Here is a 26722-nt window from a genome sequence, read left to right as displayed (position 1 = left end):
AAAATCTTAGCTTCATTGATTAAGAATGTCTTTTTTGCCAGGTAGTTGTGGTACACGCTTTTAATCCCAGCATTTGGGGATTAAAACTGCTCTTCCAAAGAGCAGTTGGGTCTCTGTGGGTTTGAGGCCAGCCTGGTCTACAGAGCAAGTTTGAGGACAGCAGGGCTACAGAGAGAGACCCTGTCTCAAAGGCAAACAAGTTTCTTTTGATCACTGAGTCCACAGCTCTCCCAGACTCATAAAGGGTGTGGTGGTCAGTATACAGCCCCTACAGGCTCATATACTGACATGCTTAGTCCTACGTGGAACTGTTTGGAAGGACGGGAAGTGTGCCCTTGTTGGAGGTGGTGCGTTACTGGGCCTAGGCACCGAGGGGTCAAAACTCCAGGCCAGGCTCTTCCTCTGCCCTGCTACAGATCCATTCCTGCTGCTTCCCACCATGATGATTGTGGACTAACGTAAGACTTAAATAAGCCTTCAATTCAATGCTTTCTATTGTCAGTTGCCTTGGACATCATGCCTCTTCACAAAACCCTGAAATGAATTCCCAGCACTGCATAAAGACAGGTATGGCATATGTCTGTTAACTTCAGCACTTGGGAGGTAGAGCCAGGCAGACCAGAAGTTCAAGGTCATTCTTAGCTGTGTACTGAGTTTGAGGCCAGGTTGGGTTACATGAGATTTTACCCTTGAAAACAAAGAATATTTTATTCCCATGAATTTGCCACTAATACCCAGAGATCTGAAATATTTCTAAAGATCTATTAATTTATGTACATTATACATAAGCGTGCTTTGTCTGTGTGTATATGAGCATACCAGAAGACGGCATAGGATATCATGGAACTACAGTTTACAGACAGTTGTAAGCTGCCTTGTGGATGCTGGGAATTGAACTCAGGATCTTTGGAAGAACAACCAATGTTCTTAACCATGGAGGTACCTCTTCAGCGCTTGGAGATCTGAAATTGATCCTTGGAACCCACATAAAAAGTCAGATGAGGTAGGTACCATCAACACTAGGGTGGAATTGGATCTAGTAGTGCATGCTTTTAATTCCAGCATGTAGGAGGCAGAGGCAGGTAGATCTCTATATGGTTTATACAGCAAGTTAAGGCTGGGGTTACAAAACAGTATTGCCCCTTCCTCACCAAGAAAGTCCAAACGGACAACCTTAGGTGGAAAGAATCAACTCTGTTAAAAAGTTACTCTCTGAACTTTAAGTAAGTGTATTCACTGAGTGTCCAGCTAGAACTCTGGCACAAAGTTACTTTCTGCCAAGCACGCACACATGCATGCACGCACGGCCTGGGGATAGAACACAGACACACACCAGGCTGGAGCCTGGTACATGGCAGCCTCAGGCGGAGAAGACAGGACAGAAGGGAGCTGGGAGATTTACTGCCAAGCTCTCATGTGGCCCTGTTCCACTCGGACGCTCAGAGGTAGTCTATGGACAGAGCTGTGCCACACAGCCTTTGAAATCTCCTGAGCAACACTGCCCAACACGGAGAGCAGGCAGAGCTTTCTTGTTTGTGATGTTGGGTCTTACTCACTTCCTGCTATGTGCTGAGCACAGCTTCCCACAGGAAGGAGCCCTCTTCCAAAGAGCTGGTATCCAGCAGAAACTGCTTTGCAAAAACAGTAGACAAAAGCCACTACTCATTCAGATGCTCTCCCCAGCTTCTCCCCGTTATTATAAATCCTTTCTACCCTCTCCACCAGCAGTCACTGGGAACAGAGCCTAACTTTTGGTGGGAGCAGCTCAAAGCTAGAAAGCCCAACAGGGCAACTGGAGAATGCACGACCCCTGAACCCGGCTGCCATCTACCTTCACACGCTCCTCTGGCCTCTTCACCACTTTGTCACTGAGGAATTTGGTAGGGATGAAGCCAGTGACGCCGTTGTCTAGCCGTGTTTTCACGCCAATGGCCTGGCCAGGGCACGATCCACTGTCAAAATGGTTCCAGACCTGAAGAACAGAGAGGAAGACTATTAAGATTCTGGAGCCTGTGTGTACAGAACAGAGCAGCCAGGAGGGCTGGAGAGATGGCTCAGTGGTTAAGGGTATTTATTGCTCTTACAGAGGGTCTGGATCAATTCCTAGAATCCACATAGCAGTTACAAACAACCCTGACTGCAGTTATAAGGGGTTAATGCCCTCTTCTGACCTCAGAGGGTATCAAAGATACCACATGGTGCACAGAGACATACAGGGAAAACATTCACACCTAAAGTAAAGTGAATATATATTTATAAAAAAAGAGGGGCTGGGGATTTAGCTCAGTGGTAGAGCGCTTACCTAGGAAGCGCAAGGCCCTGGGTTTGGTCCCCAGCTCCAAAAAAAAAAGAAAAAAAAAAAAAAAAAAAAAAAAAGAAAAGGAGCAGGGAGCAAGGAAGATGACTCAGTGGGGAGAGGCTCCTGCCACAAAGTGTGATGATCTTAGTTTGATCCCTGGGATGTACACGGTATGAGAACCCACAATGTATCCTCTAATCTCCACACACATACAACACACAGTAGCATGAACACACATAAAATAAGTAAGAAAATTAAAAACCATACAAACCAACAGAAAAGAGTATCCAATCAGCCCCCCACCAAGGGAGAGTTTGATGCTTGGCACTAAAGGCCATTAGATGAACCTTTCCCAATTAACTGACTTACTTTCCAACCCCACTGAGATTCCTTTTGTTCTGTTCTGCTTCAGTGAGTGTAACAAGTGTCTATGCAGGAATTTGCTACAATGGACCTAATAAGTGAAAAACCAGAAAACACTGGGTAGCTTTTGAAGAGTAAGCTAGTTGGGTGTTGGGTGAGGAGGGTATGCCTTGAATCTCACTCAGCACTAAGGAGGCTAAGGAAGACAGATCTCTTAAAAGTTCAAGGCCAGCTTGGTCTACACAGTGAGTTCCAGACCAGCCAAGGCTACATAATAAGACCTTATCTTCCGGATAAAAAAGAAGACGGGCGGGCCAGCAGGCAGGCATATAATGCCTAGAAGAACAAAGGGAAAATCGGAGTGGGAAGAATACAGAAACTGCACAGAGCTGATGTGTACTTTCAAGCCAGTGTAAGTAAGGCCACTGCCCACCCTGAGGGTGTGCATGCACAGTCTCATGGCCTAATTTGCTGTGGTGACAGGAAGAAAGTGGGACAAGAGTTAAAGGGCACAGTGACTGCAGCAGAATGGAAGGGGACACACAGGAAGGGACTTCATACTAAGAATCTCCCCTCTTCCTTTGTGTACTTGTTTGGTGAGAATACTTTTCTCTCTCCTTAGCAAACTTCAGGTAAGGAAGCTCTGCAGTAACCCACAGCACATACCTCACTCAGCTCAGGGAAGTTGTCCTGTTGACAGAAGGGGCACTGCCACAGCCCTGTCTCGTCATTTCGGATGGCCTGGTCATAGCTCTCACCCTGTGGGCGCCTGTGAGCGATGCCCGTGACATTACAGATGATGAGCTTTCCTGGAGGACAGAAAGCAGTTAACAACAAGACGGGGAAGCTGACTCATTCCCATTCCCTCTGCTGACACAGCATCCATTGACAGAGACCTTCCCTGGACTTAACACTAGGGAAATGATGCCTGTCAGACAACTCTATGAAGATGTCAAAAGCAAGCTACAAGTAGAACTTCTATTTTGGCCGCGTTGGAGACTGAACTCAGGGTCCTGCAAACATTAGAAGTGCTCCAGCAATGTGTTACCCTGAGTCCTCCTTTTACTTTGTACTGTGAGATCAACTTTCACCAAGGCTGTCCTTAAAATTGATAATCTTCCTGAGTCACCCTTCCAAGATGGTGAGATCCAGGTCTATGTCAACAGGCAAGGAAAGAAGTAACACTTGATCTCCAGTCTAGGCCCCACCTTCTTTCTCAGGGGCTACACTGGTTAATTTTGTCCACGTGACACAAACTAGAGATCCTTGAGAAGAGAAACTTCAAATGTGGAATTAACTCAATCAGATTGGCATGTGGACATTTCTTTTTTTTTTTTGGTTCTTTTTTTTCAGAGCTGGGGACCGAACCCAGGGCCTTGCGCTTCCTAGGCAAGCGCTCTACCACTGAGATAAATCCCCAACCCCATGTGGACATTTCTTAGGGGGCATTTTTTGACTGCTAATTGATGCAGAGGGCTTAGTCTACTGTGGGCTGTGCTACCCCGGACAAGTAGTCCTGGAATGTGGAAGAAAGGTGGTCGAGCATGAGCCTGAGAGCAAGCCAGAAGAAGTAAGCAGCGCCTCCATGTGGTGCACACTACACCAGTGCCTGCCTCAGGCTCCTTTGCTGGCTTCCCCCATGATGGACTCTAACCTGTAAGATGTAATAAGCCTTTCCCCCTCAAAGGTTGCTTTTGGTCAGCGTTTTATCACAGCAGCAGGAAAGCAAACGAGGACAAAAGATCTCTTGGTCTTCCTCACCTGAAGTGTAAACCTGTCTTTCTTAGTGTGTTTTTCAAGACAGGGCTTCTTTGTATAGTCTGAGCTATTCTGGAACTTGCTCTGTAGACCAGCCTGGCTCAAACTCAGAGATCTGCCTACCTCTGCTTCCCCAGTGCTGAGATTAAAGGCTTGTGCCACCATATCCTGAAAATCTATCTTCATTTCAACTGGAATCACATTTTAGTTTATACACATCCCCTGAGTATAAATCCAGCCTCATAACTTACCAATGTAGAAGGTCTCTGGTGTCTCTTTGGTTAACATATTGAAGATCTCCTCTGTGTTAGGAGAGCGGTAGGCCGTCCGGAGGTCCTTATACCTACAACTGAGCTCTGCTCGGATGTCATAGAGTGTGATGTGTTTGTCACCATAGCCCTAAAGAAAAGGTCCATCAAGAAAAGCCTTGCAGCCCTCAACTTGACTCACTGGGAATTTGTGACAGGAGGCAGCAGGCAGTTTTGCACTGTCTGTGCTTTTCTTTTCTGTCAACATTTACTACAGAAAATTCTCCTTTGTTTCTTTCTCTCCCACCTTCTCCCTCAATGGTGTCTATGTTGTACAGGTGGCTCCTGAATGTGTCATCTTCCTGCCTTAACCTCCTGAGTAGCTGGGATTAGTTATTACAGGAATGTGTCACTGCTCCTACCTCAATAAAGAAAATTTCAAAGTTACCACAGGACATTGCTACCCATGGGACATGCTTTAGGAAACCCCACGTATAAAGAAAGCAATGCAAAGCTCCACTGTTGGAAGGAGGAAGGAGGGCGTCCCTCTGTTCCGCCTCCACTGTAAGGTTGTAGCACTTGACACTTTTCCCGGCTCACTAGTGAGTGGCCAAAAGCTTCCTTCCAAGACCTAGTACAGCACGGGAGGGGAGAAGAGAGGATCAAGGCTCCAGTACAGCACTATCAGGTTTCTCTGGACATCTGCTACCCAAGTCCCTTCCCACACAGCTGCTTGAGATGAGTCCTTGCCTGCCAGGGCCTATAGCCACCTACCTGTCTCTCTAGTTCTTCTGCAAAGGCATCAAGGTCTAAATCCTTTAGTCGCTCCGGGTTTTCCAAGATTTCCTCAAGGGCTCCTGCAGGATTGGCGTCCTCTGCAGACTCGTCATATTCCAAGGCATCCACTGCCATCTTTCTGGCCCACTCATATGTTTCAGGGTGGACTCGAGAACCATCAAGAACTTCAATGTATGAGTCAGTGCTGGAAGAAAGGCAGAATTGGAGCAAGATTAAAAACCAGAAGTTTCAATTAACAACCCACCAATGTGGAACTGGCTGGGCAAACCAGGGCACTCCATACGATGGAATACTACACAGCCATTAAAAAGAATGAAGTAAATTTATGTTTGCTGACATGGGGAGATGGCCATGATATACTGATATACGTGAAAAATGCACTGCAAAACACTATGAACCATGTGATCTCATTTTTGAAGTAAATGAGTAGTTAGTAAATGCATAGCAAAAATAAAATTTAGAAAATTGTAGTATACATAAAAACTGTTATGGTAGTTTTCTCTGGGGGGTGGAATTATGGGGGACTTCCACTTTCTGTATAATAGTTCTTTCTGTTGAAATTTTAAATAGTGAACTTATGAGTCATAATATAAAACAAGAAGGGGGAAGAAAACCTCTGAAAATTTGCTGGCAGCTGTTTTCCCCCATAAAGCCTTCCCAGGCTGGTCTTGCCCGTGCACTCACATGGGCCTATGTTATTCGTGGAGTGTTACAGCAAAGCTGAGTGGAAAATGAAGTTTTAGAACTTGAAGCCTATTTCCCCACTGACTTCCATTACTGAATGAGGAGCTATGTGCCCGTGGAAAAGATCCTCCAAAGACTGAGTTGATAACTTCTGGAGAGGAAGAGGTCAATAGTGAAGTCTCAGTACCACCATCCTAAAACAGAACAAATCTCTCCCCGTCCTGCACCTCTTCATACCCATGCTCTTTTCCCATGGCCCCTTGCTGTTCCCAACCTCATCTGGCTGTGACAAACCCTGAGCACAATGTTCTGCTTTCTCCTTGAGGACAATGCTGGTGTCTGTGTCCCTCTCACATGTAAAAGCCTCTTGCTGATCTTTTCCATAGGGCAGGGGCAGCTTCTTACCTTTTCTTTAAAACATTTCCTAATTTCAATGGCCTGGGGCCCTTTCAAAGGCCTAATTCCCTGAAGCCCCAAGTCAATGCCCAAGGAACTGTTCCTGGCCTGTCTAAGCAGAGGGTATCACCTGTCCCCCAGAGAGGCAGTGTCGATCTTGAGGAAGCCAGCACAATTCATGAAGACTTTGGGACCCATGTGACACATGGTGACCAGCTGAGTCCGGCTCTCGAGTCGAGTGTTGTTCTGTTTCAAAATCTAGGGAAGAGGGCTGGAAGTGAGTAGGCAGTAATTGGGCCCTGTCTCCCGAGACTGCTTTCTGGCTTCTGATAGACACTCTATGTCACAAACTCAGTATCTGGGACATCACTAGGTTATCAACTAATGATGCCTTTAATGGGCTACACATTACCTATCAGACTAGGAATTGCTGGGCGCAGTGGCACACCCATATAATGCTAGCATGTCAGAGTGAGAGAGAATAGGAGTTCAAGGTCCACTTCAGCTATGAATAAGCTTGAGGCCACTCAGGGCTACATCAAACTGTTTCAAAAAATAAAAACAAGCCCAGGCAGTGGTGGCACACACATTTAATCCAAGCACTTGGGAGGGTGAGTTTGGGACCAACCTGGTCTACAGAGTTAAGTTCCAGGACAGCCAGGGCTACACTGGGAAACCCTGTCTCAAAAAAAACCCAACCAACTAACCAAAAACCCCAAACAAATAAAATGAAACAAAACGAAACAAAAAGGCAATGACATGTAACTGTGCATTGCTTGAAAGTGTATCTCAACATATGTAGAGCGAGCATCATTCACATTAGACAAACAATGTTATGAGTGCTGGTGAAGCTTTCTCTGAAACCTTCTTGTTTCCACTGGAAGAAGAAACTTAGCTCTTCTGGCTTTTCCCTCATGGCCTATGGTCATTGTAGAATAGTAACAGTATAGTGAGGAGCAGGGTTCAGCCCCCAGTGCCTGAGGTTGGCCTCTGACACTCAATGGGCTGAGTAATTCTCAACAACCTACTTTACCTCTCTGATCTGTCAGTCATACTGGCAAAAATTCTTCATACTTAATGAAATGATTATTTTTAATCAATAGACCTACCTTCAGCAGGTGGGTCCCTTTTCGAGGTCCCAGGCCACAGACGTACTGGATCAAGGCCTGGCTGTAAGGATGGGCAATGGCACGGTTGACATCAACCCCAACCTCATTGACCCGATTGATGAATTCACAGTACAAGGCGTTGAGCAGCTCCTCTTTCACAACATGCTCCTACCAACACAGTAGCAAGTAAGGTTACTGTGCCTTCTGACCCACCTGGCCTACTTGCCAATCCTACTCACCTGCAAGGGATGAAACTTGAGACATAGGATGTCTTCATCAGAGCTGCACACCTGGGCAAATTCTATCAGAGGATCTTGAATGCGCCGGGCTAGAGAAACCGCTTGTCTCAAAACTGGTGGATAATCACGGAACTCTGCCTAGAACCAAAGGAAGGTCACAGAACCTTAGGGTGTTCTCAATGACAAGGAAGAGAAATCCACACCACCCTGGCTAGAGTCCACTTTCTTATCTTCTTTTCCTAGAATCACTTTAATCTCTGCAGTTGCCAATCTGAACTACTTCTGGTAGCCTAGGAAGTGTGTGCATGGGTAAACTAACAGGCGTAGTCCTAACCCTGACAACCTGTATTTCCTGTCCAGTCTCTATGAGGTCTGAAGCAGTTCCCAGAGCAAGCCTTTGAGGTGAGGAATCAGCATTACCTCTGATTTTTTGCTGTTCATATACAGAATGGCCAACTCATTGTCAACCAGCTCCACCCCAATAGAAGAAAGCTGTTGGCCTTGGTCCAGCTCATGCACTATGCGCTTCACATCCTCAATCAACATCTGGGCATCCCTACAAGGAGGAGGAGGACTGGTTAAAGGTTGTATTTCATCAGGAATGGATAGTGTCTTGACTGACGTGTAGGGGAGAGGAGAGCCTTAAGACAAAGAAGAACCACATCTCCAGAGAAACCCAAGGATATCAACGTCACTCCCAGACACAAAGTCTCTGTTCCGGGCATGTACCCAATTCAGCAACAAGAGATGAGTGCCCCAGAGACACATGCTTCTCCTTACCTGTTTTCTCCTGCAACAGTAACTACATGAGGCTTCTTATTCACAAGAAACTTCTTTAGAGTCTCAATATCTTGAGCCTGAATTAAAAGAAAATCGTAGCTGAACAGCTCTGAGCATGGAGTTTTTTCGGGGTATGGCGGCAGGTCTTTAATCCCAGCATTGGGAAGCAGAGGCAAGCAAGTCTCTGTAAGTTCGAAGCAAGGCCGGTCTACACAGGGAGTTCCACGGCTATAACAGAGAAACCCTGTCTGAGGAAAAGAACCCCCCTCCAAAACCAACAGTAACAGAAACTATAGTTGCTAATTAACGTTGTTATTTGTTAGAATGAGGTTCTTACGACATTTTAAGATATGATTATCATAAATTAAAAAAAGATAAAGAAATTCAGAAATATTCAAATTCACCCTTCTTTAGAAAAAAGCAGGAAGAGGTTGGCTTAATTCCCCAGTGGTTCTCAGCTCATAGGACAGTGTGACCCAGATGCTGGTAAGTAAGACCAGAAGCAGCCAGGACAGATCCAGAAGAGCACAAGACCTTGCGCTGGCTGCACACCAGAAGCAAACCACACCCAGTAACCGAGTGCCATCTACTGCCTGTACTGACTCCCAGAGATGAAATAATTTCAAAATATTACAATGGGGATCAAGAGCCAGCCTTTAAACCTAGCACTTGGAAGGCAGATACAGGTGGATCTCTGTGAGTTCAAGGCCATGCAAGACAACAGAAATCCTGTCTCAACAAACAAGACAACCAAAAAATGGGGATCAGAGTATTAGTAGAGCACTAAACAGTGTAGTTTATTGTTTTTTATGTTTTAAAAGAACTTGCCAGCTGGGCATGGTGCATACTTGTTTATCTCAGCCATGGAGGGGGCCGGGAAGAGCAGAGGAAGGTAGATCTCTGAGTTCAAAGCCAGCCTGGTCTATTTCTGATACTATTCCCTAATTATTACACTCTTCTGGCTTATACTCAATGTGTGATAACCCTATTTATGTGAGGCTCTGTTGGTGTTCTGCTTACACTACACCACTTGATCTCACTGACGGCAGAGCGCATTCTGGGTACACACATGTGACTTTTTTTTTTTTTTTTTTTTAAATCATGTCAAGCCAGGAGAGGAAGAGAGAGAGAGAGAGAGAGAGAGAGAGAGAGAGAGAGAGAGAGAGCACATGTGACTCTTATTCTAGAAATTTACCTTCTTTTCCCGCTCCTCTTCCCTCCATGCAGTTCGCCGTTTGGTAAAATGGGGCAGACGGAGGAAATCAGTCACTTCTCCTTCACCATTGACTAGGGCACAGAACACAGGGTGGTCTCTGCCATGGAAAGAATAGTGCAATAGTTAGCAATCTGAACCATGGATGTGAAGAAAATGTTAAAGACCAAGTGAGGGATGGTGCAGGGCAGGCAGTACCTGGCAGAGGAGAAAGCAATGCCTAAGACTCGAATGCCCTTCCCCTGGTTTTCATCCATAAAGTCGTCATCCTCCTCTACCTGCTGATCTGGTCGGTAGGGCGCCACTCGCAGCCAGTTGTAGAGCTTTCGGCTACAGGCCTAAAGGAAAAACACAGTAGACACTATGGTCACCAAGCACGTCAAGGGTTCAAGGGCATGTCTTCATGGGAGCAATGCTCCTAGCTACTTGGCAGCTACTTGCTTACAAGTAGTTCTACAAAAAAAAAAAAAAAAAAAGAAGAATGAAAGCTAAGGTATGGTGGCATAAGCACTCAGGAGGATCACAAGGTCAGCCTGGGCTACATACAGAGTATGTGTCCCCAGGTAAAGGTACCCACTGCCACTCCCGACAACTTGAGTTCAATCCATGGGACCCACATAGTAGAAGGGGAGAATCAACTTCAGAAAAGTAACCTTGACCTTCTCGTTTGTGCATATACCCATACATACAATTAATAAAGAAAGAAAGAAAAAATGAGTTTAGGGTTAGGTTGGGTTAAGCACCTGCTACCATCCCAGAGAGGACAGAGGCGCGAGCTTGTGGGCCTCACCTTTACAACACTCTCCCTGGCCTCAGCGAGCAGCTTGTTCTTAAGTTCTTTGGCCATTTGCACATAGAGGAACTGCTGCAGAGCTCGCTCAATGGCCATAGTACGCTGCCGGTTCCATTCCTGGACTTGATGACTGAACTCATCCCGGTAGTAAAACTGCTTGATCTCCTCAAAGTATGTCTGGTCATTACCATACCTGAAGAAAGATATGAAGCTCTAGTTCTGACAGAGAAAACACAACACTCAGACAAGCAGAGTGAACCAGTAACAAGCTCACTTAACTCAGAATGGTTTACATTCCTGAGAGCTGTTTTCCCTCCTCTGACCTCCTCCAGCCCAAAGCTCAACTTACCCTTCCACTCCCTTCATGTCTATGCTGATGTCAATGGTGAGCAGGCCTTCATCTTCAGCCAGGCCTATCTTGAGGAACTGGTCGTCTCTTAGCTCTTTAACAGGCTTGTTCTTTAAGTACTTAAAAGAATAAGCATAGTGGGCCTCATCCACATCCTAAAGACACGGGGAGGATGGCATTAGCAGGTAGGCAGTGCTTGGCTCATGGGAGAAAAGACTGCCTTGGTTTCCAGGTAGATGGCAGTTTAGTGTGGCCACATTTAGAACAGCCATCCTTTCCCCAACTTACCTTTCTACCTTTCTTGGTTGGGGTTATGTTTAGCTTAGCTCTCTCCTGAAAGGTTTGTCTCAGCACCTGTCTGACAAGGGGCTCCCGGGCAATCTGTAGAGCAACCATGTATCGGGCACCTTCAAGCACAGCTTCTGGTGTAGGGAACTGGCTGTGGGGACAACAGTGGAGCTGCAGATGAGAGTGTCTCAGCATCTACGTCACCCTTCCTGCTGGTCTACTGCTGCATGCCCACCTGCAAACATAATCCTTGGCCAGCTCCAAAGGTTCTGCAGGGAACTGCTCTGTCTCATGCCGTTGGTAGCTGTCACGGAGGTTCTCCCCAAACTGCTCAGGTGTGAGGCCAAACTTTTTGGCCAGGCCATCTACGGCAAACAGAAGAGTGACAGGTGAGGCTGCAGCCAGTCAGCAGAATGCTCAGTGGTCAGAGGGACAGCAGCTGTCTTGGGAATCAGAGTTTTGAGGCAACAAGACAATTAGCAGGCAGGATAGGTCATCAAAGGACAACAAATGAAATCTGACTTTAACCACCAGGAAGACTTTAACTACTTTAGAAATTCAAAAGCCCTTGGATAATCATAGGGAAGTGGATATATAAAGATGGTTGGGGACCAAATGTTCATGGAGTCTTGGGTAAGTAACTGAGACATTCTTTCCTGTTCCCATCCACCAGGGGATTATGGGAACTTTTCTTTATTTAAAGCTACAATGCGGGGTTGGGGATTTGGCTCAGTGGTAGAGTGCTTGCCTAGGAAGCGCAAGGCCCTGGGTTCGGTCCCCAGCTCCGAAAAAAAGAATTAAAAAAAAAAAAAGCTACAATGCCTAGCTGACAAAGAAGATGGTTTTTACCTAGCCCGGCACTCTGGCAGATGGTGTACATGTCTCGGCGGGAGGCTTGCTTGAGCTCTGGTCCCCTCTGCTCCTCATCTTCAGCCTCCTCACCTTCACCTGGGAAAAAAATTTGAGGGCAGTCAGCTCTTGTTTCTGAGCGCTTTCAAGGATCTGAGAAAGCTCCAAGGGCACCAGCCCCAGCCAGCAAGGCTGGAGCTTTCTTTCTGGCCACCCACCTTCTTCATCGCCATCCTCCTTTATGCGTTTTAGCTTCTTCCGGCTAGCCTTGGCGGCATTCTGCATCTTAGGGATGTCACGGCCATAGTAAAGTAAGAAATGGTTGTAGACATCTTTCAGTTCATCCATTGACTGCACATCTTTGAGCCTGAAGGGGAAAGATGCAGCATCTGGTAACTAGGGGGGCGTTGCTGTAAGGAGCCTAGTTCCCAGGAGCAAACAGCTCACACACAGCTAAGACATCGTAAAGGAGTGCATCTTGTTGGGAGCAGCAGTTCCCATGACTACTAGTTCTCATAACTGAGTAGTTAGGGACTGAAGCCAGAGGCAAGCTGGGTGTAGGATCCCAGAGCTTGAGAGCTGGGAGTATTAGTGGCTTGAGGCCAGACTGTACTATATGAGATCCTGTAACAATATGTACACACAACACAAAATATGGGCACAAACTGAAATGATCAGTGGTAATTAATAGGAGTGAACGTATAAAGGCCAGGTATGGCAGCACACACCTGTAATCTCATCACTAGGAAGACAGACTAGATTATAGGTCTGAGGTCAGTCTGGGCTGCATAGTAAGACTGTCTCAAGAGAAAAAAGTATAAGGAAGAGGCAGACACCAACATGTGCTTAGTGAAGTTCAAAGTCCTTGAAAGTCCCTCTCAGCTTGTAAGTACTACTCACCAACACCATTTGTTGCCCTCCAATACCATATTATTCAGGCTCCCAAATTACTTCCCAATTATAAAGTATTTCTTCTTAAGCAACATTCTCTACATGGGATAAACGCACATTATCTGTACACCCGATACAGGGGCTAGTGAGACTGCTCAGAGCAAAAGCATTTGCCACCAGATTACCTGACACCTCTTCTGTTTGTGTTTTTTGTTGCGGTTGTTTTTTAGTTTTGTTTTTTTTTTTTTAAAGATTTATTCATTTATTATATATAAGTACACTGTAGCCGTCTTCAGATACACCAGAAGAGGGCATCAGATCTCTTTACAGATGGTCGTGAGCCACCATGTGGTTGCTGGGAATTGAACTCAGGACCTCTGGAAGAACAGTCGGTGCTCCTAACCGCTGAGCCATCTCTCCAGGGACCCCCCCCTTTTTTAAGATTTATTTATTTATTATATATAAGTACACTGTCACTGTCTTCAGACCCACCAGAAGAGGGCATCAGATCTCATTATAGATGGTTGTGAGCCACCATGTGGTTGCTGGGAATTGAACTCAGGACCTCTGGAAGAGCAGTCGGAGCTCTTAACCACTGAGCCATCTCTCCAGCCCTTTTTTTTAGTTTTTGAGATAGACATTATGTTGTCCAATTTTTGTGCTGGGACTATAGGTATGTGATACCACACCTAGCTTGATTTTCTGATTCTTTGAACAATTTAATTTTGGTAAATAAGCCAGTTTGTTTTTTATTTCCTAATACAGAAAACCAAAATGAATGTCAGATCACTCCCCCATAGAGTTGTATATAGCTCATGCTAACCTTGAACTCATGATCTTCCCAGCTTTTGCTCTCCAGTACTGGGATTACAGAAGTAGACTACCACTCTGCTACAGAGGTCACTTTTATCTGGGTGTGGTGCATATGCCCTTTAGTCCTAGTACTTGGGAGGCAGAGGCAGAAGGATCTCTGAGTTCAAGACCAGCCTGGTCTACATAGTGAGTTCTAGGGAAGACAGAACTATATAGAGAGAGACCCTGTCTTTAAAAAATAAATACAAACAAAGAAGAAAGGTTTTAATGTATTGACAATTTGGATTCCAGAGGACCTGCCTTCAGCCTGGAGTCTCCCCATAACAGAGCAAACCCTGAATTCCTACCTCTCCATGTCAGTAGTATCTAAAGCCCGGATGCCATCAGCAAGAGGTTTATCAGGGTCGGCAGAAATCTGCTCATACTGATAAGCCTGCATCTTCTCGAACAGCCGTGTTAGGTTCTCTTTGCGGATTCTCAGCTGAGTCCACTGAGGCAGAGAAAGGCAGAAGTGAGGACTGGAATTCAATGCTGGAGACTCAAGTCTGCTGTTCCCCTTAGCAAAGCCCCAGTCAGGGAGCTGGCAGTTGGAGGTCAGATCTGCAGTGCTCTGACATTGGCTTTCCTCCCCCCGGTCTCGGCTCCTTGTGGGCTGTTTGCTCGTCTCACCTTCTCATCCCACTGCCACACCCTCCACAGGTCGTTGATGTGCAACTCGGGCTCCACGTACTCCTTCCGGTAGAAGGCAATGAAAGGCACCTATGGCAGGAGGACACTACTGTCATCCAGAAGGAAGATGTGCAAGCATCTCTTATGCCAGAAGACAGTGATTCCCCAGTCTAAAGCTCCATAAAACTCAAACTAGAAGACCTCTCCACTGGCCTGCAGCGAAGGGTTCTCCCTAGTGGAGGAGGTAAACTGCCAACAGGGTATCTTGTCCCCTAGATCATTAGTGCCTCTTGCCAATCACACCTACTACTCCCAAGCTGAGGGACTCCTCATCCTCTAAATTTTAATCAATTTCTAACTACTGGGCTATCAGAAGTCAAGGAGTTACCTCAAAATGCTGATTCCGCATGAAGCCCAGGGCCTCTTTGATCTTCTGAACTGTGCTGGGCCCTTTCCGACTGAAGCTACTAGTTGGCTGCCCACGGTCCAGGTAATCACAGCTGTCCTAGAGTAAGAAGCAAAACAAACACAAACAGCAGTTCATACTACCCTCTGTCATACCACACAGAGCTTCAGAATATAAACATTTCCCTCATATGTACTCACATGTACATGCACACTCACATGTACATGCACACTCACTCATATGTACACGCACACTTCTATATGTACAATCACATGTACATGCACTCATATGTATATGCACACTCACACTCGTACACACACTCATATGTACACGCACACTTATATGTACATGTACACTCCAGGCATCTGGAAGCCTCACACAGGGAAGGGACAGCTTCTCACTTCCATGAATTGGCTTCTGGTTTACACTAGAACTCTCTAAAATTTATTTATGTGTACAAATGCTTTGCCTGCATGTATCCATGTGTACCAAGTGGGTTCCTAGTGCTCACAGAAGAGGGAGTAGGACCCTTAGGACTAAATTACAGGTAGTTGTGAACCACCATGTGGATGCTGGGAACTAAACCCCAGTTCTCTGCAAGGGCTACAGTGTTCCTAATGGCCTAGCCGGCTTTCCAGCTTCTCAAGTTCAAATACCTGGAGGGAGATGGTTGGTGTCGCAAAGGCATTTCTATAGATCCAGTCAGCTTCTTCTTCTAGCTCATCATCTTCAGCTGCCTTGACTGGGATGGAGCGGAGCTGTAGTGGGTAAGAGGATGAGACATCTTTATGCTATATCCTGCTTAGGAAAAAGCAAACACCACTTCCAGTCAGAAGCAAGTGATGCTCAGGCACACATTTCTGGTGCCATGAAGTGAGCGCTTTTCAGATCTGCTAAGAATCCCACTTCAGGGCTAAGGGTGTATCTTGGTTGGTATTGCCTAGCATTCCCAAAACCTCAGCACCACAAAACCCGGCACGATGGTGCTCGCCTGTAATCCAGCAACTCAAGAAAGACGGAGGCAAGAGGATCAGAAATTTAAGGTCATTCTTGGATACCTATTGAGTCTGAGGCCACCCTGGGCTACACGAGAGCCTGTCTCAAACAAAACAATCTTTAAAAAAAAAAAAAAAAAAAGCAACAAAAGAATGCCATTTCAACGTTAGTCCCGTAATCCTAGCTAAAGAGGCTGAGAAAGGAGGAACCCAAGTTTAAGACCTGCTTGGGCTACAGAGTCAGTTGGAGCCGGCCTAAGTTAGTGAGTGTTTCAAAATAAAAAGCAAAGAGGACCAAGGATATCACCCAACAGCAGCAGCAACCTTATCCACCCATGAGGCCCTAATTTTAATTCTCAGTACTGCCAGAAAGAATAAATCCTGGGACTCCCTGGCCCTGGGTCACATGGGTTTCGAAGTCCATAATGGCTACTTCTCACTGTGGCCTCTTACCTGGAACCTCTCAGGCAGGTCAGTGGCTCGGATTTCATTGTCCTGGTCTGTGAGGTGACTGCTCTCCAGTTCACTTGGCTCATACATTTCAAAGATGCTCCTGCGACTTACGCGCTTCTTGGTGGTCTTCTTGGGGCGCACTCGGATCTCACCTTCGGCCTCGTCATCCTCATACTCATAGTCTTCCTCCAGCTCTTCATCGTATTCATTGTATTTCTCAAATTCATCATAGTCAAAATCCACACCGAAGATCTCCTGGGCTTCCTGCAGGGCTCTGGATGTGAGAGCAAGGGGCAGTGGGCTCAGAGTGGAGAGGATAAATGCAGCCCCTGCCCAGAAACTTTGCAAAGAGAGCCAGGTGGAAAATCACACTCAATGCGGAATAGGTACCTGGAGGTTCCAAGGCAAACTATTATCAGAAGATAAAAGCCTATCTTTGACACCTGCCAGAGGCAGGAACGACACCACAGGAACAACACCAGATAGTTGGTTGGGTCCTTTCTCTCCTTGGTGAACCATCTTATGCCAAGACACTAGTGCATTCCCTTACAATAAAACCTTTCGGACTCTGATGGGTTGATGCAGGTGAGCAGGCATCTATTAATGAATACCAGGGGCAGCAGAGGGATGCTGGACTCATGCTCACGTGGAAATCTATTCTAATCTTTTAAGGACTCACACATTGAGAGTGCTCGGTGACTGTAGGAGGAGATGGATCACTGCCTAGCAGCGGTGATCTGAGGCACAGAACAGGTCCGAGTTAGGGATATTCTAATTTTGGCACATGCCCATTCAATGTCTTTATCACTGCATGGCAACAGGGTGCACTTACGCATCTGTATATCCAGGAAGCTTTTTTCGCCATTTCGGTTTTTTCAGAGGCTGTCCATCATCATCCACAATGAAATCATCAATATCTGGGTGGACAAGAAACAGGTTAGTGCTCAGTGGATAAACCTGGTTCCTGCTGAGAAGAAAATTGGGGAGGCACTGGTTAAGGACCGGGAAGTCTCAACACCCACCCGATGCTGGCTTCCCTGTCCAACAGTTGTCGCGTACCTGACTCTTCATCATCTTCTTCCTCCTCGTCTGGAGGAGCCATAGGGGCCTCTACAGCCTCCTGCCCTTCTTCCCCTTCTTCATCTTGGAAGATTTCCCCTGCAATGGCCTCCTTCTCGTGTTCCTCTTTGCCATATTCCTCTTCATCATCTTCATCATCATCAGACATTTTTTTGACACGTCGGTATTTTTGCTAGTGTTGAGAAATGTGCTTTTTTAGAATGGGGTTTGTATGTGTCTAATGTCAGGACGCCTGCTATTTAGGCTCATTTCTAAATTCCCACCAGAGTTGCATTTATCAAGTGAGATGGGAAAGCACACACTGAGTGATGTTTATCAGCCTCAAGGCCCTTCCTGCAAACTGACAAATCTTTTTCTAATACACTTTAGATGTGGACCCCAAAGCATTATGCTACTGGCATCTTTCTTTTCCCTGGTGACCCCAAACTACTCAGGAAAAAGGGTAAAGCCAGAAAGCACTTACTCCTCGTTTGACTTTAACACCCAAATTCTCCTCAATGAGGTCAAAATCATCATCTTCCAGGCGGTCATCAAAGGATGCTAAAGAGAACAAAGTGTGCCCACAATGAGACAAGGCTCGTCTCCACTGTGACTCCCCCCTCCCCCAGCCTCAGGTGGCATGCAGACTGACTGCGTTTTCTCTTCTTGTGGCCAACATCATCTTCTGAGTCACCGGAGTCACTGCCTTCATCCTCCTCTCCTTCCTCTTCATCATCATCATCATTGATAAAGTCTTTCAGGTTGCCTCGCTCGTCTTGATCATCTAGATTCTCCTCTTCCTCCTCCTCATCTGAAATCAGGTGCATTTGAGGCATGGAGCCTGGGAAGCGGGATGGGTGCAGACTACCTGCTTACTGCAACTGTCCACCTGCCCTAACCCAGTGACTAGGTGGCATCTAATTCACTCTCTGCCTCCTCCTACAGTACAATGCAGGACTTGGAACCGCGGTCCCTGCAAAGGAAGGCTTCCTCCCCTTACCATCTGTCTTTTTTTTTTTTCTTTTCTTTTTTTCGGAGTTGGGGACCGAACCCAGGGCCTTACCACTGAGCTAAATCCCCAGCCCCACCATCTGTCTTTAAAAGAGATGGTATTCCCAATCACCTGGCTCCCTCAAAGCGTTCCTAGAAGCTTTACACCTTCTGGTAACCTATTTTCCTCAATGCATAGACTCAGCACCTGCATTCTGTCTTATAGCCTTTGGCTGAAAAGTTATACCCGTTCCCCTTTAATGTTATTACACAATTCTACTCTGAGAATGAATCTAAAAGTTAGAAAACAGGGCACATGAGCATTCACAGGGCTGGGCTGGAGAGATGGCTCAGTGGTTGGTTAAGAGCACTGACTGCTCTTCCAGAGGTCCTGAGTTCAATTTCCAACAACCACATGGTGGCTCACAACCATCTGTAATGGGATCCGATGCCCTCTTCTGGTGTGTCTGCAGAGAGCTATAGCGTACTCATAAACATAAAATAAATAAAATCTTTTTTTAAAAAAAGCATTCATAGGGTTAAGAGTGGAGAGCATCACGTACAGATTTATTAGCTCACTGTCTGTCCCACAGACTAATGTACATTCCCACTAGCATAAACAGTAGGTGAATCTGACTGTCTCCCTAGTTTTCTAAACACGGCGTCTGGTATACAGCAGAGCGATGGACTATGTGTTTCTAACAGTGACTGAAGGTTCTCAAGCTGGTACCTCATGTGTGAGAACTTCTGTGCTCAGCCTGAGCCTTTCATCAGCAAGAATCCAACTATCCAAAGCTTAGGAATAGTGGGGAGAAGCTTGAGGCTGGGGCCTCCTCACCATCATCCTCCTCTTCCACAAACTTCTTGGTGACTCTAGGTACCACCTCGCCTTCATGATTGTATTCTTCTTCTGACTCTTCAGCCTCACTTTCCACAAAATCAGACATGGTTGCTACTTCTCACAGCCTCCTTGAAGGCTATAGAAGAAAAGGGAAGGAGGAGAGCACAAAAATAAGACACATGAGCCAGGTGTTAGTGATGCACACCTTTAACCCCAGCACTCAGGAAGCAGAGGCAAGGCAGATCTCTGTGAGTTCAAGGCCAGCCTGGTCTAAAGAGTGAGTTTCAGGAAACCAGAGCTACATATAAGACCCTGCCTGTCTCATAACAGACACACATGGTTTTAAAGAAGGCTCTTAAATCTTCCCACAAAATCCTTGTAGCTACCACAGCTCTGCCCACTCCATCCTACTGCTTAGCAAGAATCAGAGGTGTGCCCTGGTAGTGTGGCTCAATGGTAATGGCTCACCTAGCATGCCAGAGGCCCAGGTTTGATGCCCAGAACCAGGAAGTGATCAGATGGTTCCACATCCCTCATTGCTCCTAGTGTTGCTCCTCTTGCTTTTTTTTTTTAAAACAGATTTATTTATTTATTTAATATGTGTGAATATACTGTTCTCATCAGACATACCAGAAGAGGGCATCAGATCTCATTACAGATGGTTGTGAGCCACCATGTGGTTGCTGGGATTTGAGCTCAGGACCTCTGGAAGAGCTGTTAGTGCTCTTAACTGCTGAGCCATCTCTCCAGCCCTTCTCTTGTATTTTTAAAGAATGGCATTTAACCCTTTCATCAGTATCATTTGTTGCCTCACTATTTACTGAGAAAGGGTCTCACTCTGCAGCCCAGGCTGGCCTTAAATTCATGGCAATACTGCTTCTGCCTGTCCAGAGCTGGGGTCACGGGAGCTAACCACATCTGGTTTTAGTTTTTCTCTGAGCTGAGGTGTTTCACTTCCTGGTTCCTAGGCAGAGTTAGCAGATAAAGAAAGCAACTAGCATAGAGATTACTATAGAGGTGAGGCTCTGAAGGGAAAATGAGATTATAGGGCTTTTTAACAGGAAGTGTGGGAAACAGGAACTGCTAGCACTTTATACAGAGTGCTTTCAGACACACTCTAGCAAAGTCAGAAGAAAAATCTCTGTCATGCATGGATACCCAGGGTTTCAATTCCAGCACTCAGGAGGCAAAGGCGGATCTCTGAGAATCTGAGGTCAGTCTGGTCTACAAGGTGAGTTCCAGGTCAGCCAGGAAGATACAGTAAGACCTTGTCCCCAAAAAAGGCAAGGACAGGGAGACTAGAGAAATGGCTATGTTAGGAGCATTAGCTGTTCTTCCAGAGGACTCAGGTTTGATTCCCAACACCCACATGGCTTCTCAGAACCAACTCTGAGTGCCAGGAGATCCAATATCCTCTTCTGGCCTCTTTCGGCCCCAGGCACATATGTGGTGCACCACATATATACATAGCATCCATATACATAAAATAAAAATTATAAAATAATTTTAAAAAGGAAAAATAGCTTTTTTAAAAAAAGATTTATTTATTTATTATATGTAAGTACACTGTAGCTTTAGACACAGCAGAAGAGGGCATCAGATCTCATTACAAATGGTTGTGAGCCACCATGTGGTTGCTGGGAATTGAATTCACGATCCCTGGAAGAGCAGCCAGTGCTCTTAACCACTGAGTCATCTCCCCAGCCCCATGAAAAATACCTTTTTAGTGGATTTAACAACACTATATGCCTACGGGTTTATACAACTGCTAGTTTGGAGAATTCAACTGAAAAAGAGGCTCTTCCACCAGAGCCATCACAAAGCCATTGGTATCATTTACACTGTAGTTTCATTTCTATTGCTGTGATAAAACACTGACCAAAAACAATCTAGAGGAGGGAAGAGTTCATTCACCTTATAATTCCAGGTCACAGTCCATCCCTGAGGGAAGTAAAGGCAGGAACTTAAAGGCAGGCTTGTTTGCTATTCTACACAGCATCACCTCTGACTCACTTCAAGGAACTCGTTCACAGCCAAGACACAGCAGGAACCATGAAGAAGGCTGCTGCTTTCTAGCTAGCTTGCTTACACTCAGCTTTCTGATATGGTTCAGGACCACTGGGTACTGCAAGAGTAGACTGGGCCCTTCTATATTAATTAACAGTCAAGACAACCTCATAGACATACCCTCAGGACAATCTAATCCAGGCTTGTATGTGTTAGTGTTCTTCCTGCACATAACATCTAGGGACCCAAAAGAAGGCATAAGATCCTCTGAAACTTCAGTTACACCCTGTGTGGGTGCTGGGAACAAGTCCTGCTAAATGCTTTTACCCACAGAGCATTTCTCTAGCCCTGTCAACTGGGTTTCAATTTGAGTTTTGAGTCTGATTTTATTCAGCATTCTGTATTTCTGTACCAACTACTAAATTGATTTCTTCCCTCCTTGCTTCCCAACATATGTAAAGCCTGGCAGTGGAGAACTCAGAAGTTTAGCGGAACCTTGGACAGGACATTAAAACAGCACAAAGAGCTTGAGGATGTGGCTCAGTAGCTGGGCGTGGTGGACAGACTGGTAAGTCTTAGCAGTAGGGGAAACAGACAGAGGGATCGAGGTGGGGGCTGTGCGCGCGCTATCCTAGCTTATTTGATCAGTAACGATGGCCCCAGAGGAAAAATAGCTGAGGTTATCCTCTGGCTTCTACATGCACATTGGTGTATGCACTTACACACACTATACATATGAACACAAGGGTAAGTTCAAGGTCATTCTTGGGTGACAGAGAATTCAAAGATAGCTTGAGCTACCTGAGGTCCTGTGGGGAAAAAAACAACAAAACAACCCACTAAAACCACATACATCAAACAAGTCAAGTAATAACCCCAAGGTTCTACCTTGGAACCTTGAGGCTGGTGGCTAATAAACCCAACAACGCTCCTCAGCAACGCCCCTCAGCAATGCCCCTCAGCTCTCCTGTACTACCTGTGCATCCCTTCTCACACTCCAGATTAAAAGTCTCTGGAAGACAGAGATCATGCCCAGCTCAGGTGCTAATAAAAGCCATGACAACAAATGACTACAGCAAAAGGCCCTTTGTGGTTCTGTACCAGAAAAGCTCTCTCTCTCTAGGTGTTCTGTACGAGTACAGGTGCCCAGTGCCTGTAACATAAGTGTGGTGGCCGTGGTTCTCCTGGAAGTCACTTGAACCAGTATCAACCAACACCAGACCCAGTTAAGATGAACCATGTCAACCAAGAACCGGCAGCAGCGAGCGCGCCAGGAATGCATCAGGACTGGTGTATCCAGTATGCAGGAACCCTCCCTTTTATCCCTGCACTGTATACATGGTGGCTAAGCTCAGAGGTTCAGAGGTAAGGAAAGATCAGAAGTTCAAACTCATCCTCCAATACATACTGAGTTTCAGCCTGGGCCACATAAGACCCTGTTTCCCTCCTGGCCCCCCAAATAACCCAAGTAGAGATTTTGGGTTTAAATGGAAAAAAAACCAAAGGCTAAGGTTTCAATTGCCATTCTTTTAAAAAACAAACAAACAAACAAACAAACAAACCAAAAACAAAAAAACTTGTTTAGGTGCCTGCCTGTACACCACGTGAAAGCTGGGGGCCTGAAAATAAGCAGGACTGCCTGGTCAAGTGGGGCGGGGTGGGGGCGGGGATGACGACCAACCATTCTAATTACTAAGTTCTCTCCTTTGATTTTTTTTTTTTTTTTTTTTTTGGAGCTGAGGACCAACCCAGGGCCTTGCGCTTGCTAGGCAAGCACTCTACCACTGAGCTAAATCCCCAGCCCCTCTCTTTGATTTTAAAAAAGATTTATTATATATAAATACACTGTAGCTGTCTTCAGACGCACCAGAAGAGGGCATCAGATCTCATTACAGATGGTTGTGAGCCACCATGTGGTTGCAGGGATTTGAACTCAGGACCTCTGGAAGAGCAGTCAGTGCTCTTAACCACTGAGCCATCTCTCCAGCTCTATTTTTATTTTTTAATAAAAATATTAGTTATGGTAAAAGATAATGTATTTACTACTTTAAAATGAACCATAGCTTAAAGAAATACACAGAGCAGTCATTAGGAGAGAAATGGAACAAACCAACCAAACACCGATATACACAAAACCCACCCAAACCAATATAGGTCTCCCCTTGGTACACGTGTGTGTGTGTGTGTGTGTGTGTGTGTGTGTGTGTGTGTGTGTGTGTGTAATGTGTAAGTGTTGGGGGGAGGTGTGTGTGCATATATTTGGTGTGTAGGGTATGTGTACTAGGTGTGCATGTGTATATACTGTGTAGTATGTATATGTGTGTGTGTGTGTGTGTGTAACGTGTAAGTGTTGGGGGGAGGTGTGTGTGCGTATATTTGGTGTGTAGGGTATGTGTATGTGTACTAGGTGTGCATGTGTATATACTGTGTAGTATGTATATGTGTGTGTATGGTGTGTGTGTGTGTGTGAGAGAGAGAGAGAGAGAGAGAGGGAGAGGGAGAGGGAGAGTATGTGTGTGGTGGCCTGATGTGTGTGTGGGATTGTGTGTATGTGTATTTGTACGTGTGGGTAGTCAGTTCTCGTCCACCTTTACCTGGGTTTCAGGAATCCGCCGGGTTTGTGCAGTCAGTGCCTAAACCATCTCATTGGCTCCACCCCTTGGTATTTCAACTAAAAATACAGTTTACTGCTCACCTATCAAATACCAGACACTTAGCATATAATAATCTATTAATCCCTACTTGCCCTGTAAGCTATAAAACAGTAATGTTTCTCTTCCATTTAGAGCAGAATAAAATAAAAATCAAAAAGGGAAGAAATACACTCAGAGGAGAAGTCTCTTGTTTAAAGCGATACAGTCATCAACAGTAGCACTTGCTCCATTTCACCGTGTTGGTTACATTGTATCAGTAATTCTCAAAGTGTGGTCCAGAGATCATAGAACATGTGACAGGCTTATTGAAGAAAAAGTTATGAAAATCCAGCTGTATTTTTAGGTAGACACTACAATGTCAAAAACAAAGATTTAGTGCTGGAGAGATGGCTCAGAGGTTAAGCACATTGACTGCCCTTCCCAAGATCCAGCAACTAAATGGTGGCTCACAACCATCTGTATTGGGATCCAATGCTCTCTTCTGATGTGTCTGAAGATAGCTACAGTGTACTCATACATGAAATAAATAAATCTTTTAAAAAACAAAGATTTATTTTATTGTTAATGTATGTTTTGTCTGTATGCTTATGTATACCATGTGCATGCAGTGCCTGAGGCAGCCAGAAGAGGGCATCAGATGTCCTGGAACTAAACTATAGGGATGCCTGTGAGCGAAAATGTGGGTGCTTGGAATTGAATCAGGGACCTCTGTAAGAGCAACAAGTGCGCTTAACCATTTGAACCATCTCTCCAGCCCCTGGGATACTTTTTGGTTTGTTTCAGTTTTACTAGACATGGTTTCTCTTTGTAGTCCTGGCTGTCCCAGAATTTGTTCTGTAGACCAGGCTGGCCTTAAACTCACAAAGATTAGCCTGCTTCTGCCTCCTGAGTGCACCGTTGCACACCACACCCAGCAAAACCACCACCTCATCCCCCGAAGTTTTTAAGGTTATAAATTGGTCCTGGAAAGTTTGTGGACTACTGTAAAGTCCTGCAGAGTTCTGGAAAGTTTCTGGATGGCACACGTCCCCCTCCCCACTCTCTTCTCTAAGATCTTTATCCTTAAGGTCATTTAGCTTGAGTAATGCCAAGTGAGTGTCTTAAAGATTTTGCCAATTAAATGTGAAGTTCGGGGCTGGGGGGGGGATTTAGCTCAGTGGGGGGTTGGGGATTTAGCTCAGTGGTAGAGCAAGGCCCTGGGTTCAGTCCTCAGCTGGGGGTGGGGGTGGGGGACGGACAAAATAACAAATGTGAAGTTCTAGGCTGGATGTGGTGGCTCATGCCTTTTTTTTTTTTTTTTTTTTAAATGTTTTTTTTTTTTTTTTTTTTTGGGGACCGAACCCAGGGCCTTGCGCTTCCTAGGCAAGCGCTCTACCACTGAGCTAAATCCCCAACCCCGTGGCTCATGCCTTTAATCCCACAATTTAGAAGTGGGAAATCTCTGTGAGTTGGAGGCGGTCTTGTTTATATACAGAGTTCCAGGACTGTACAGTGAGACCACATCTCAGAAAAAGAAAGGAAGGAAGGAAGGAAGGCAGGAAGGAAGGAAGGAAGGAAGGCAGGCCGGCCAGAGAGAGTTAGAACCCCATCCCTAGATTTGGTGTTTTTTTAAGGCAGGGTTTTTTTTTCTAGGCTGTAACTTGAAAACCTGCAGGACTCACAGCAATCTTCCAACCTCACTCCTGAGTGCTGAAAAAAAAAAAAAAAATCGAGCCATCATGCCTGCTTTTTAATTTCAACATTTTCCTCTAGGCCATGAACTGAAACATTACTCTGCAGGACTGGGGTTGGGCAATTTGGCTCAGTGGTAGTGCTGTGATAAAAAAAAAAAAAAAAAGAGCCAAGGTCCTGGGTTTAATTTCAACAGCCCCGAAAAAAAAAAAAAAAAAAAAAAAAAAAAAAAAAATAGATTCTCAATCTCAACACACAGTTTGCTTTAATTAGGTCACCATACCATGAATTCAATCTTTTAAAGGGTCAATATCTTACAGATTAGATGTTCCTGGTCTATTTAACAGAGTGGAATAGGCAACCTACCTGAGAAAACAACAGCTTTTTTGGGGGTGGAGTAGAGAGGCAGCTGGTGTTCCAAGTTGCATGCAGTTTCAGAAGACAGCTGAATCCCTTCCCTCCAAGCTCCAGGCCTAAATTAGAGATAAAGCACGCACTGTGCTATCCCTGTGGAATGCTTCCAGTCTAGCTAGCTCAGTGCTACAACTTTCAGTTGAGAGAGGCGTGCCAGAAGCAATCATGACTTCCCGTCAGCCATAGCCAGATTCACGGAGTGCTGCATCAGCACTGCAGGCTGAGGATGCCAAGCAGCAGCGATTCCAGAGTGGACCAAGCATCACCTGTGCATGCAGCATTATTAACAGGAGGTGTACAGGATGGGCTGATGGCAGCTTTGACTTTTGCACTTAGTACTCACAGGCTTCAAATTAAAGACTGTGAGTTAAATCTGTATCTGGAATAGGCTTTGAAGAAGAACAGTGGCAGGCAGAGGGAGGTTTCTCCAGGAGAAGCCCACTGCAGTATAACATGTGGCTCAGAGGGAAAGGGTGCTGGTTACCATGACAACTCTGCAAGAGTACTAGAGCTGGGATCAGGTTGCCACAGGGGAGGACTCAGCAGTCCCTCCTTTCCAACCAGAACTACTAGGAGGCAATTAAGAGGAGACCGGGCTGAAGAGAGAATTAGTCTGTTAACTCCTTTTGTTTTGAAGCTTCAAGGAATATTTAGATTGTGCTTGTTTGTTTTAGGGTCATGCTCTGTTCTGGG

At 45.6% G+C, this 26722-nt stretch overlaps 1 protein-coding gene across 3 annotated transcripts in view; it reads right to left on the bottom strand.

The window, feature by feature from the left end:
• The window catches only part of Supt6h (SPT6 homolog, histone chaperone and transcription elongation factor), a 37593-nt gene that overhangs the window by 7166 nt on the left and 3705 nt on the right, over window positions 1–26722 (bottom strand). The window contains exons 2-29 of one of the 3 annotated variants that reach the window (XM_032913723.1): window positions 25982–26088; window positions 19273–19419; window positions 18105–18252; window positions 17937–18013; window positions 17453–17645; window positions 17226–17310; window positions 16394–16667; window positions 15602–15703; window positions 14928–15044; window positions 14540–14629; window positions 14218–14360; window positions 12385–12533; window positions 12167–12265; window positions 11553–11682; window positions 11318–11468; window positions 11030–11184; window positions 10678–10873; window positions 10086–10225; window positions 9870–9987; window positions 8675–8751; window positions 8315–8450; window positions 7895–8032; window positions 7656–7823; window positions 6677–6804; window positions 5443–5650; window positions 4672–4819; window positions 3329–3471; window positions 1832–1972 (exon numbers count right to left, since the gene is read on the bottom strand). In XM_032913723.1, the coding sequence (XP_032769614.1) occupies window positions 1832–1972; window positions 3329–3471; window positions 4672–4819; window positions 5443–5650; window positions 6677–6804; window positions 7656–7823; window positions 7895–8032; window positions 8315–8450; window positions 8675–8751; window positions 9870–9987; window positions 10086–10225; window positions 10678–10873; window positions 11030–11184; window positions 11318–11468; window positions 11553–11682; window positions 12167–12265; window positions 12385–12533; window positions 14218–14360; window positions 14540–14629; window positions 14928–15044; window positions 15602–15703; window positions 16394–16667; window positions 17226–17310; window positions 17453–17645; window positions 17937–18013; window positions 18105–18252; window positions 19273–19389 (3771 nt within the window). In that variant the 5' untranslated portion in view covers window positions 19390–19419; window positions 25982–26088. The remainder of the gene's footprint in view (window positions 1–1831; window positions 1973–3328; window positions 3472–4671; window positions 4820–5442; window positions 5651–6676; window positions 6805–7655; window positions 7824–7894; window positions 8033–8314; window positions 8451–8674; window positions 8752–9869; window positions 9988–10085; window positions 10226–10677; window positions 10874–11029; window positions 11185–11317; window positions 11469–11552; window positions 11683–12166; window positions 12266–12384; window positions 12534–14217; window positions 14361–14539; window positions 14630–14927; window positions 15045–15601; window positions 15704–16393; window positions 16668–17225; window positions 17311–17452; window positions 17646–17936; window positions 18014–18104; window positions 18253–19272; window positions 19420–25981; window positions 26089–26722) is intronic. The other 2 variants (XM_032913722.1, XM_032913724.1) reach the window with 2 other exon arrangements.

This window comes from Rattus rattus, chromosome 9, assembly GCF_011064425.1.
Source record: "Rattus rattus isolate New Zealand chromosome 9, Rrattus_CSIRO_v1, whole genome shotgun sequence".
Taxonomy (NCBI): Eukaryota; Metazoa; Chordata; class Mammalia; order Rodentia; family Muridae; genus Rattus; species Rattus rattus.
The sequence above is the reverse complement of the archived record's forward strand: the minus strand, read 5'-3'. Positions and strand labels throughout refer to the sequence as shown.